This window comes from Aricia agestis, chromosome 11 (genome assembly GCF_905147365.1).
Source record: "Aricia agestis chromosome 11, ilAriAges1.1, whole genome shotgun sequence".
Taxonomy (NCBI): Eukaryota; Metazoa; Arthropoda; class Insecta; order Lepidoptera; family Lycaenidae; genus Aricia; species Aricia agestis.
The window spans coordinates 2,149,929-2,162,812 of NC_056416.1; the positions used below are offsets into that span (position 1 = coordinate 2,149,929).

Below are 12,884 nucleotides of genomic sequence, written 5' to 3' on the forward strand. Positions count from 1 at the left end.
CCGATATTAATACTATCTTTGTGCTGCAGAAGCGAGCTATACGTTCAATGATATTCTATGTTACTAACGTAACTATACGTTTGATTTACAAAATGTCTACATTATTATGACAGTAGCTCCTCCGACAGTATATATTAAGTCTATGAGCTCCTCAATACATTTTGGATAATGTAATACATGTTAGAAAAAATATATGTAAATTTAAAGCCAAAGGTGACATTCATTGTAGAAACACCAGAAATAAGTACTAGCTAGATTTGCCACTGATCAGACTTAGTAAAGTCAGTAAATCTTTTAAAGGTCAATGTACACGCCTTTTCGATAAAATCCCAGAAAACGTTCAAAATCTTTCCATTAATAAATTTAAGAAAGTAGTCAAAGAGCGTTTGTGTGCCAAAGCCTTATAAGGTCAATGATTTCATAAACGATGGCACATCTTGGGAGTAGGATGGCTGCTTACAAGGCTACTTCTACATTATAGTACATGACCTACTATGTATGTATGTTGACCATATGTTGACATTGTATAATTTTAAGTTACAGCATTGTAAATTTTATTTTAAAAGATTATTTTTTTTACCTCACTTTTTTTGGTAAAAAAGTGGGCCCCGTGCGAGTTTCTTACGCCGGTTCTTCTCGCCGGGATAGTTCCCGAACCGGTGGTAGGCACCGTAGCTAATATTAACATTCTGAAAGTATTTTCTTAAAATCTACTCGGAAATAAAACATTTTTTATTTATTTTTTATTTATTATTTTTATGACCTAACACCTTAAAAACGGGCCACGAAACAAAGGAGTTTGGGAACCTCTGCTCTACACGCTCGCGGCTCGACCTCTGGATCACCAGCGCCGGTTAGGCTCTGTCCAGCATCGCTGTCCAGCGCGAGCGTGCTACTGACAAAGAGAATACAACTAAGTACAGCTACTGAGTAGTGAGTACCGACCTCAGGACCGACACTATTATTAATCATTAAACTTTTGTAAATAAATGCGGTATCTATAGTAAAGTCCTTATTGCTCTCCTATTCATCAATATTTCGTCTGTCTGTCCCACCTTTATTATAATTTCGGGAGCAATAATTATGCATTTAATTTGAGGAAACTTTGTACAACCTAGCTTGTTTGAAGTATAATCTTGCGGCCACCACATCACCAAAAGCAGATTTTTCTTCAAAATGAGCCCCTCTGTAATTATGTCAAAAACGCTTGGCAATCCTACGATCAGTGTACGGAATAAATCTCGACGATAATAATTGACTGTTGTACTTCATCAAATAATCGCTACCTAAACAGTTTCCATCTAATAAGTGTTAAAACGTGCCAAGACGCCACATAATCATCTGCAATAATTAGTGTTCATACTTAGTACTCGTAACCTAGTAAAATGAGAATTTGAGCTATTTATAGAAGGGGTGACGTGACGGGGGTGAAAACAGAAGGGGTGCGGGGAGTTCAGTCCGCCACAATAGGAATTTTAGTCGTGCGCCCTCCTCCGAGGGAATGACGCGTTTCGTAGATATGGAATACGTTCAATAATTTCCATCAATGCGTCGCCGAGTGCAAATGCACTTTGCCCTGATGCTGCCTACGAGGGCAAAAATTGTGGTTCCATGTCGCGTCCGACACGCTATTTAGTGATAGCCATGGTTTTCTTTTTGTTTCTCGTTTCATATATCGGGGTTTTACTGAGCAGACCAGCAGTGAGTGGTTTTTGTTTAAGCCGCATGTGTTAAAAGTATTAAAATGATATTTTTAAAATAAGCATGAATGTATGTTTATAATATTATGAAGAAGCATATTTTTCATGATTATTGAAAACTGATATAATTTTCTGTGAATTCTCGTATTAAGTAGTAAGATTTCGGCCATAATTTACTCTTTATGAATTATTATGGTTACAACTTACAACTTACACTAAATAGTATAAAACTGTGTACATGTAGTACATACATAGCTAATAGCGGGCAGTTGTTGATAATTTAATATAAAATTTTCCGATTAGAACTTGTAGTTTACCCTATTTAGGTAATATTGGAACTTAATTTACTGTTACAACAATAAATTGGTATTGTAACTTCTTGCTATTTGTAGGAGTGCATCAGTACCTATCTATATTTTTTGTGCATACTTTGTTATTTGTTGGGAAATCCAGGATCTAATCCAAGCATTTTACTATTTTGACAGCCGAATCGATTGGGTTTTAAGGACATGCGCGGAAGTAGGTTAGGCGTCAAATTTTCCCGCCTTTTCATGTTCGTAACCATTTTAAGGTATATAATATAATATACTTATGTAATATTGTATTATGATACAAGCGTGTCATCTTTAATATAAAAATGAGTCGCTGAATGTGTTGCTAAGCGCAAAACTCGAGAACGGTTGGACCGATTTCGCTAATTCTTTTTTTAACATACTCCTTGAAGTACGAGGATGGTTCTTACGGGGAGAAAAATTCTAAAAAAAATAATTTTAAAATTTCCTGAAAATGTCTAAAAACAACACTTTTCTATACTCCCATACAAAAGTTAAAGAATCGACTGTTAGGCGAAACGAAGTTCGCCGGGTCAGCTAGTGTTATAATAATATTTGCGACTTGTGATTTTAGAAGCTAACATTAAGATTTAAGTATCTCTTATTATTGTATTAACAAATTTCGGTATTTATAGTTTAGTCCCCGAACTTTAAAATTATTGTTACTTACCTCAGTAAAAATTATTCAATAACACTACTATCGTGATAGTATTTACAATTTATTTGTGGCCGCTTTTAATATAAGTAAGTAGTTTATAAAATATTTTATTTTATACAGGTCTCTTTCGCTTTTGGATCAAAGACGGAAGAATAAAATTAGGATACAATGGTACTTATAGTTATACTTAAATAATTGTGTGCGCATCTTGATCGTCGCAAATTCGCACAGCGCACTTACCAATTTGCTAAAATGCTTTATTCACAAAATGTGGCTTGTTTGTTAATGATGAGCAGTGAGCTTAATATCGGAAAAAATAAAAATATATCTGCGATTTACTACGCTACTTACCAACTGTCATAATATATTATATAGGATAGGCTTTATAGATACTTAGTTACATTAAGTTATTAATGAGCATGTTTAGTGTAAAATCAGAATTAGGTTGTACATTTTTTATTTGAAAAATTTGCCATTGTTCACCTCAAATGGAAATCTATTGAGCTTGCTATATTTCCGCATAAACCTTCATCATGCTTCATCCTCATATTGACCTGTTTTGCATAATTTTAACGTGGAGAACTGATTATATTTTCAGTGCGCTGCAAAGACCCCTTGTGCCGATGGCCAGCTGTGCCCTCCCAACTGGTTCTGCTGCGAGCAGAGCTGCTGCTCACCCGCTTCTTCGACACTTGAACCTTCACCAGATCCTATCGACGAGTTCAAAGAAACGCTCCCAATCGCCTGGTATTCGGAATGGTAGATATTAAACAGTTCCTCTTTTAATAATGAATAATAAAAATGTAAGTTTGCAACTTACTCGACTTTCTAATGCGTCATTCTTTTATTTCAGGCCTGTTTTATTTCTTCTGGGTACGCTGGTTGGAATTTTGTTTTGCTGCATCTGGTGCTTGATATATAGGCGTCCAAGTGGGATTTATATGTGTTCGTTTGCTTGCTGCGTACCGCGAAACCGATCTGAGGGGGATTCAGCTGGCTCTGTCTATCCACCGCCTCGGTACAGCCGCTGTGGATCTTTTCACCAGGCTCCACCACCATATTCAGAGGTATATGTTCTTTGTTGTTACTTTTTAAAATATATAATTGCTAGTTGGACCCTTAACGTCACAAAGTCACGCGACACGCCTTAAATTTAAATTGTTACCAAATTTTTTAATAATTACGATTTCAGGTCACCTCTAAACCAGATCTCTATCCGCTGGTCATCACATGCGGAGAAGGTGATGGTAAATCTGGTGGCAGTTACTTGATGGTCCATTACTTCAGGAATTACGTCATTCGAGCACCAGGTACATCTTGTAGCTTAAGTTCGATCATGCATGTCCTAAATAGCTGTTTTGGGTAAAAGTATCATAGCTACCGCCGCCCACCAAGGTACGCTTCAACTTGGTAACCAAACACTGACCCATTTTATTTGCTCAGTTAAAAAATAAAAATTCCATGTCTAATAAATGACAATCAATTTTCATTCCTTCCAGGGTCTTTGTCAGCCACTAGCACTGCAGACTCACTCAACTCTAGTTTTATTTGCAATGCTGCAAATGAGGTGAGCTTCTTAAGTAGACGATTAAATTTTAAAACACAATATTATTCATCAAACACAATTTAATTTAAATATACACATGACTCTTACTTTTCCGTCGCAAAAAATTATCAGCCACATATTTATACGTGGGAGAGCCATGCTTCGGCACGAATAGGCCGGCTCGACCGGAGAAATACCACGTTCTCACAGAAAACCGGCGTGAAACAGCGCTTGCGCTGTGTTTCGCCGAGTGAGTGAGTTTACCGGAGGCCCAATCCCCTACCCCATTCCCTTCCCTACTCTCCCCTATTCCCTTCCCTTCCCATCCCTACCCTCCCCTATTACCCTATTCACCCTTAAAAGGCCGGCAACGCACCTGCAGCTCTGCTGATGCTGCGAGTGTCCATGGGCGACGGAAGTTGCTTTCCATCAGGTGACCCATTTGCTCGTTTGCCCCCTTATTTCATAAAAAAAAAGCCAAAAATAATTTAAGCACTAGACTGACATCTTTAAATGGAATAACACATAACGTTTTTTCCAGGCCAATACTATGATACCACCGCCATACTCATGTGCGAGCAGCTACGGTGATTGCCGTGTTGGTTGCGGGCGAGGAGTGCTTCGCTCCTTCTCATCGCTAGCAGAACCACGACGGCGGGAGACTAACGGCAGCACTTTCAGAGAGAATCTCATAACTTCTCCAGTACAACCACTAGTAAGTCAAAAACACAATGATTTTGATTTTTTGTGGATTAGTTTATAATAAACAAATAAATAATAATATTATGTAGATTAGGAAATGAGGCTAAGTACTAATCCTTATCATAATCACATCAAAACAAAAATAAAATATTATGCACCTAAAAATGGTTAGTTTACTTTTTGAAGATTTGGATTGACTGTGAATAAGTACATATACTTACTATAGAATTATGATAATTAAAAGTTTGCTTATCTAATTTTACAGGATCCAGCGTTTGATTTGGAGCTAGAGTTGATAGACTGTGAAATGTACTGCGACGGAGGCTGCAAGCCGCGTCTGGGCTCGTCACCTCCGCCGCGGCGCTCCAACACCGACGACTCCATATACGACCAGGAGATGTACGGCATACGACAACTGTTCCCGGCCTCACCAGAAAACGCGGCCGCCTGCGAGTCTCCTCCGCAACCGACCAGCCCGACGCAGTCCAGAGAGTCAACTCTCCGACGACAACTCGAGGAGAGGCGACAGCGACGCCAGGACCCCATCAAAAAGAACCCGAAAATGAGAAAATCGAGCTTATACATGCCGCTATCTGTGGGCTACCACGGAAGAACTTCAAGAATTTCGCCAGGGTCAAGGGTGTCCTCCCGGTCAGCGCCCGCCACGCCCTGCGGCGGTTTGGTACCGAACTTACTGACCTTTACTCAAAGAGTTTCAGCTTCGAGGCTAAGCTCTCGATCCTCTAGACTCGAGGAAGAAAACGATCCACTACTTGCAGATATTGAAACTACACGCACGGAGCATAAATTCTAAATTCAAAACAATAAATTTTTATGGCTGTATGAGTGTCAATTGTTAAAGCGAAGTTGTTTATAGGCAATAGAAAAACTTATGACCTTTGTATAGATTCTATATTAATAAATAAATGAATGTGGCCTAGAGTAAACCCCGATTGCCAGATTACCTTTTAAAGAGTGTTCATTGGAGATGTTAGAATGCTCATAACGAGACGTGTCTATGTTGTAGTTAGTTTAAAATGTTATAATATTAATAAAATATACCTAGATATAAGGTACATTCTGAGCTTGATGAACCATTGTTCACTCGCTTTAAATGATATTACAATATCTTAATCACAAAGCTTGGTTTTATTCAATTTTATTTCCAACTTAATAATTTTCATTTTTTTATATTTTTATTAAAAAAATATTAGTCATGGCAAATTTTTGATGTCAAACTAGACAAAAGAAGGAAAAATATGAGATGTTGTCAATGTCAAATATGTCAATCATGACAGTTGACACTTACATTAGAAGAAGAAGTTATTTTGTTTGTAAACCGCATTTTTCTGTAAGTTTTGCAAATTTATTAAAAAAATACACAAATTGAAGCGATAATTAACTTGAATTGAAAAATTGATAATTCAATGAGTCTTCCGACAGATTTCGGTCCGGATTCTGGTGGCAGAATAAAAGTTAGTTTGCTACTTAATTTTAAGCTATTAAATTGAAACGATTCTTCATTTTACAACAAGAACGTTGTGTTTTACCACAATATATCATCGTATGGTATTCATAGCACTTATATTTTGATCATTAAACAGATTAAAACTTGCAGGGGCTTACAGTGGTTAAACCGATAGTGTACGGTAACATTGCCCGGTATTTCGGCAAAAAACGTGAGGAGGACGGCCATACTCATCAATGGACGGTATACGTCAAGCCGTATACCAATGAGGACATGTCTAGTTACATCAAGAAGGTACACTTCAAACTGCACGAGAGCTACGCCAACCCAAACAGAATTGTAACGAAGCCACCATATGAGCTCACAGAAACCGGCTGGGGAGAGTTCGAGATTGTCATCAAACTGTACTTCCATGACCCTAATGAACGACCTGTAAGTATACACTAAAAAGACTTGCAAGAGCAAATTATTAAGTACTAGTAGTAGCAACATCAATATTTTGCCCGTATCTTTCTTGCGCTGAAATTAGTATGTCGCTCAGAATCCATTCTTTTTCCCAGGTTAAAAGCTAACCTATGTGTGTCATAATAGTTTAAGCACAGTGCAAGTGGCTTAAGGTGAAGAGGTACTTTCATTGGTATGGATGAAGGTCACCATAGCTACAATGATATATTTACACAACAATTAAGCTGCATGTGTATCTATTAAAAATATTTCTTGCTTTTCAGGTTACTTTATACCATATACTCAAGTTATTCCAATCTCCGGTGACAGAAGGCACACCACCAGTAGGCCGCACACTAGTCAGCGAGTCCTATGAGGAGATTGTGTTCCAAGAGCCCACACAGTTGATGCAACACCTACTGAATAATGTCAAACCCATTACTAACGGACAATGGACACATGAGACTAATTGTAAGTACTTTTAATACTTGCTAATTTATGTCTGGGCCCTACCCAAGATGCTATCATTAATTTCACTCTCAATACTGAAGATAAAAATGTAGAGGCAGAACTTAAGCACATATCATTAATTTTACTCTCAATACTCAAGATAAAAAATGTATGGACCCGTAGCACCTCCATCATTGGTATCACAGGCACAATAAATTTTCAATTGTTATGCGGCAGCCAGCTGCGGCTTGGAGATTGATGGGTTCACTTTTTTTTCTGCACACCACAGCTGTACAGAAAAAGGAAATTTATATTTTTAAATGAGAAATAAAAACGTGAATGTTGCAGGGCGTTAAAATTTAATACATATTATGTCCTTTATTCTGTTTTCAGTTGAAGAAAAAAAAGAAAAAACATTGGAGAAAATTGTAGTAGCTCAAACTAAAGTTAGGTCAGAGATATCAGAATTGAAGGAAAAGTTACATCTTGCAAAGGAGACAATAGCCAAATTCAAGGAAGAAATATCTAAATTGCAAAATAATCCAGGTTCAGGTATTTTAACAAGTGTATAAAAGTGATTTGAAAACATCCATTTATGCAAGACTGAAAGTGGCAGAGTTCAACTAAAAATACAGATTGCTGATGTATATTAAAGAAGAAATCAGTTTAACTAAGCAAGCCACGAATATCCAAGACCTATAATATGTAAGTTATAAACTTTATTTAATAAACTTATAATGAAGTATTAAATGAATTGTTATTACTGAATCTAAATGGTTATTAATTATTATGCTGATTCTATGTTTAAATCTTTATGCAGATTTACCACTTTAATTAGCATTATTATTTTCGCAATTGCAGACGTATAAATACAATAAAATGGAGATTCCAGGTACTATCTGATTTAATGGTCTACATATTTTAATTAATTTTAAAGTAATAAGTAATCATTAGATTTCTCTAAGTATGACCGTTAGGCTCAATTTCATAGCCGCGCGCCGCGGAATGGAATGAAAGGGACTTTTTGCAACGAAAATGTACTGCATAGCTCAATGAACTTTATGTCAACAGTATAACACAAATTAAAAACAATGCTATCCAATTTTTTGGCTTGTATTGAATTTGTGTGTTAAACTATTGATATTAAAGTTCATTATGCTATGTGCAAGAGGTCGCTTCCATTCCATTCCGCGCCACGTCACGTTCTCTATTCGTCCATAGAAAGAAACTCTTTCTATGCTGACACTTGTGTGCTGACTGCTGATTTAAGCGTCTCCCAGACAGACGCGGCCTGCGGTGGCGGTGGCGTTCAGTTGGATGACTTGAGAGTTCTAGGAACGACACAGACACACGCGGCCAAGCCATCCAACTGACCGCCACCACCACCGCCACCGCAGGCCGCGTCTGTCTGGGAGAGTCGGGAGACGCTTAATAAACACAAAAATAGCGCCATCTATTGAAATTATGAAGGAGATTGAACATTAATTAGACTTTTATTACAAATGTTTATAGTTTTTCTAATAATTTTACGATCCAATTAATTTTTATTTTCGAAATGACTTTATTATAGGCAAATGCAATATAAATGCAACATTTACTGGAATAAAGCCATCAAATGGTTTCAATAATCATTTAAAAATCATCAGTCGTTATAGAACAATAAAGTAATCCAGATAATGTCAGTAACAATGTAATGACCGATGAGGTTATATATTATATGTAATGACACTATACCATGTCAATATAGCGCCCTAAAATAATTGGCCACTGGCATGCTAGTCACGCTACCTGCATGACCTACTTTTCGCCCTCGTTTGCACAAGATACAATATAAATGCACTCGCTGTTCTGGTATTTTCCGTATTTTTGTATTGTTAGAGTACGATTTAAGTACTTTGTTTCACATTTAAAGGATGATTAATAACTAAATTTCTTATAAAATAGTTGCGTAAGTCGTAACGACGTTATTAAAGTTACCAGTATCAATAAAAGAAAGATAATAATAAAGAAAGATAGTCAAGAGTAGAAAGTGTTGTTTTGGAACATCAATTTTTTTTCCCAGTCATCAATTTAATAGTCTTGTGACTATGATTCACAACTAAGTACTAAGTGGATTAGTCAGTTGATGTAATCCTAACGACCAAGCCACGAAGTCTGCGGAATCGTAGACGCCTAATCGTAAGAACTCTATTTCCTCATGGAACGCAAGACTCACCAGATTCTTAACTACCATCATAAATTTATCAAGATATATTCAGTACTTTGCACGTGAAATATTACCAACGTTACCATGAATACAAGTTCTGATAAAGTTGGAAACCGACTAAGTACATGAAGTTGCAGCAGACGACGTGTCGTCGCGACACTACTAGATAATATTTCTATGAATACCTAAGTGTCACTAGCTTCATGTCGCTAGCTGCGCAGGGTATTTCATAGAAATACATAGAAACCAGTAACTTGTCGCGACGACACGTCGTATGCGGGGTGCGGTTGCTTGTCGCCCGCTCCCAACCGGCAACTTTAGCGTAATAAAAAATACAGTAGGGCAATCTGCGTAGCGGCGTTACATTGCTCAGTTCAGTTCAGCTCAGTTCAATGGTTGTTTTTCCCAAGGTTGCGGGAACCACACACCACGGGTCCACCTGGACCACTTTGGCAACTACTGCTCTAATGCCTAAACGTTGCTTGTGGATCTCTTCCGATACCGCCCCAGTTCGTGGCCCCACGCAAGGCGGTTAGTCACTTTCAGTATAAGTACTTCACCTACCCTTCGCCGTTTCGAAGCGATTGAGAATGCCGATAACCACCATAACACTTGGCCTTTCCTTATCGAGTCAAGGTCAGCTTTTTAACTATTAACTTGTTTACCTTCGAGTTCGGCATTTGAACTTGAAAGGGGATCAAATATATTTTATAATGGGGGATGATGTTATGATGACCTTTATTGTCTTGATAGCCATTTCCAATAAAGAAACTACTTTCTTGAGTTTGAATCAAATAATGAAAAACTTCGCTTATAAAACATACAACTTTAATTGCACATCAGTGGTGTTTGAGCAAAAAACTTTGTGTTATAAATCTGTTTAAAAATATACTCAACACTTGTTAAAAATCAATATTATCACTTCCAAGTTCCAACACTGCAATCCATACAAAAATATAAATATTATGTCCGTTGCATCAACGGACATATTGCATCACAGCATTTTAAAACCAACTGTTCTCTTTCTTCAACTTATCTCTATGCCTCCCCTTCATCTCCAGCCCTTGAAATATCTCCGTGAGCTTGTCTAGCTTCTCAACAGGACTCTGGGGTAGGCGATGAAGCCTAAACTTATCCTCATCCTGACATATCGTGAAAGTCTCCTTTTCTCTCAAGCAGAGTAACTTCCCTCTCTCCTTATTCGAGGTAAGTTTCGCGACTTGCAGCGCGGCGTTTTTGAACCGCGTCTTTGGCGACATCGCTACGTCTTTCGACGGTTTGGTTTCTCTCGCTTTCCCCTTCGAAGCGCTCAAGTAAGTGGGTTCGAGGACATCGTACGTGTTCTCTCGTATCAACTGCTGCGGTTTCTCCACTTCCTTCTTCCTGTAGTAGTGGACGTTCAGTGGCGTCAGAGGCTTGACATCGTGCAGCTTAATCGTGCGCTTCTCGGGCTTGATATCGAAAACTAGCACCTTGGGCTCATGTTGCCCGATAGCTGGCAGCGGATGGAACGGAGATAAGCTGGGTTTGATGGGTACATCCTCCAGCATCCTGGATCTGGCCGTCTTATGTTTGCGCGACTTCAACTTTCTTGGCGCGTAAATGGTGGAAAGCGCGCGCGTTTTGTGGACGTCGAGGGGTGCGAGTGGACCGGGCAACATGGCGTCCGGCCGCACACAGCCCGCGACCTTGGGACCGGCCCGCGGTAATTGTACCGCTCACGCGCGTTTGCGTCAGAGGGTGGACACTGGAAGAGCCGTTTTTTCTTATCTTTCCATCGGTGTCTATTGATTCGATACGGCTTGCGATAGCGACATTGACATATTGTTTGTTTTTAAGTACCTATGTTTTTTTGTTTTGAATAAGGACCAAAGAGGTTGCTTGTTGCTACCCTATGCAGCAACTATGCAGTATGATAGGTCTGTAAACTGCAAAGTTTTACGAAAATATTAACTTTTCGTCACCAGAAATTACCGGCAAAATTACCTATTTCTCAAATTGAAGATTTGCAAAAATCACAAAAATGAATGAATAAAGAATATAATAATAATAATATAAGTTCTTTATTGAGAGCTACTAAGGCCCAAATTGTTAGTAACAAATATCTTAAGAACTAGGTTAGTGGGTAGTATTTTATTAGTTTTGAGTAACATTTATTTTCTAACTAGAACCCTTAAATAATGTTCTAGTATCGGTGAGTCATATTTTTCAGCCAGCATCTTTAGAATACCATTGGTACTCAATCGCAGTCTGCTCAGCAAGGATTCGATTGAAGATCCTTGGACCTTCAATCGATATCTTTGGTGATAGGAAAAGCACCTTGGACCTGGAAGGCCGTGACGTGTGCAGCCATTTCTATGAGAATCTTCCCACCTGTGGGCTGTGACGCGGGTAAGTACCAAATTACAGTACTACGTATGATTAGTTCGTAGTTCGTCCACAAATAATAACCGTTATTAGAGGGTTATTAACATCGATTGAGCTGACCTTCGGGGACACATTTTGTCATATCGCAATCAATACATTACACATGGTATAGCCCCAGCCCCCATCTTTTTCTCGATGTAATTAATGACTCTTTCTGACCACATCGACATGATAATCTAACATTCTTAGGGCCTGATTCACCAGTTTTTGATAAGTGCCGGATAGGCTTATCTGATCACAACTTATCTGATAGATACCTACTCCATACTCTATCTTCAAGTTGAGTTGTGGATAGCCTATCCGGCACTTATCAGGAAGTGGTGAAACAGCCCCTAGGCCTGGATGAGTAACAAGGTATTCATGTCATGTTAGTATACAATTTTACACTTCAATATTAGGTATCGTCAAACACCCTAACTAATATAATTTAGAACCTGGATTAGATGGCGAGCAAATTGGAGCTCATGATGTTTCGTGCGATGCTGGAAATAAAAGTAAGTATTCTTATTATTATTATTTGTGTAAGGTATTCCTTGCTCACGGGCAATTAAATATCGGACCTTTGGAAGGCATGCGTGGGGCCGAAGCCAACACGTAGAGGCCCGTTACACGGTTTTAATCTAAATGTTATGTGACACTGGCCGGCGACTCTCCCTGTCCGCACTATGGAAGTACGACCAAGGAGAGCCAGCGGCCAGTGTAGGACTATTACAGGGAATGGATATTAGAAATGATACCGAGCTATGGGGGTGATATGCTAGTGGACTGGGTAACAACAGTGCCTGGGTGCCGATACAACGTGGAAACATGTATCATAAAGTTGGCAGCCGGTGACTCGCCAACTCTTTGAATGGGCCCCTCAAAATGGCCGCACGGATGGTGCACCGAGGCGGCAACATTGACAGAGCCGCTTGAGGCAGGAGAGGTGTGGCTGGACTATAAACGCCGAAC

The 12,884-nt window shown here is 38.7% G+C and overlaps 3 protein-coding genes across 4 annotated transcripts; 2 read left to right on the forward strand and 1 right to left on the reverse strand.

The window, feature by feature from the left end:
- Positions 1–1,462: 1,462 nt before the first annotated feature.
- LOC121731971 lies at positions 1,463–6,079 on the forward strand. 2 transcript variants are annotated; one of them, XM_042121685.1, is made up of 8 exons: positions 1,614–1,701; positions 2,811–2,861; positions 3,289–3,449; positions 3,544–3,757; positions 3,883–4,000; positions 4,190–4,257; positions 4,778–4,951; positions 5,204–6,079. In XM_042121685.1, the coding sequence occupies exons 2-8, from the start codon at positions 2,859–2,861 to the stop codon at positions 5,750–5,752; spliced, it is 1,287 nt and encodes a 428-aa protein (XP_041977619.1). In that variant the 5' UTR covers positions 1,614–1,701; positions 2,811–2,858; the 3' UTR covers positions 5,753–6,079. The 2 variants fall into 2 exon arrangements, with proteins under 2 accessions (XP_041977618.1, XP_041977619.1); XM_042121684.1 differs by lacking the exon at positions 2,811–2,861 and having other exon boundaries at positions 1,463–1,701.
- A 197-nt stretch (positions 6,080–6,276) lies between these two features.
- LOC121731974 (YEATS domain-containing protein 4) lies at positions 6,277–8,014 on the forward strand. Its single transcript, XM_042121689.1, has 4 exons — positions 6,277–6,413; positions 6,557–6,838; positions 7,135–7,321; positions 7,694–8,014. The coding sequence occupies exons 1-4, from the start codon at positions 6,366–6,368 to the stop codon at positions 7,870–7,872; spliced, it is 696 nt and encodes a 231-aa protein (XP_041977623.1). The 5' UTR covers positions 6,277–6,365; the 3' UTR covers positions 7,873–8,014.
- A 2,332-nt stretch (positions 8,015–10,346) lies between these two features.
- LOC121731975 lies at positions 10,347–11,382 on the reverse strand. The gene has a single exon (XM_042121690.1). It carries the CDS (start codon positions 11,165–11,167, stop codon positions 10,511–10,513), a length of 657 nt encoding a protein of 218 aa, XP_041977624.1. The 5' UTR covers positions 11,168–11,382; the 3' UTR covers positions 10,347–10,510.
- Positions 11,383–12,884: the final 1,502 nt, after the last annotated feature.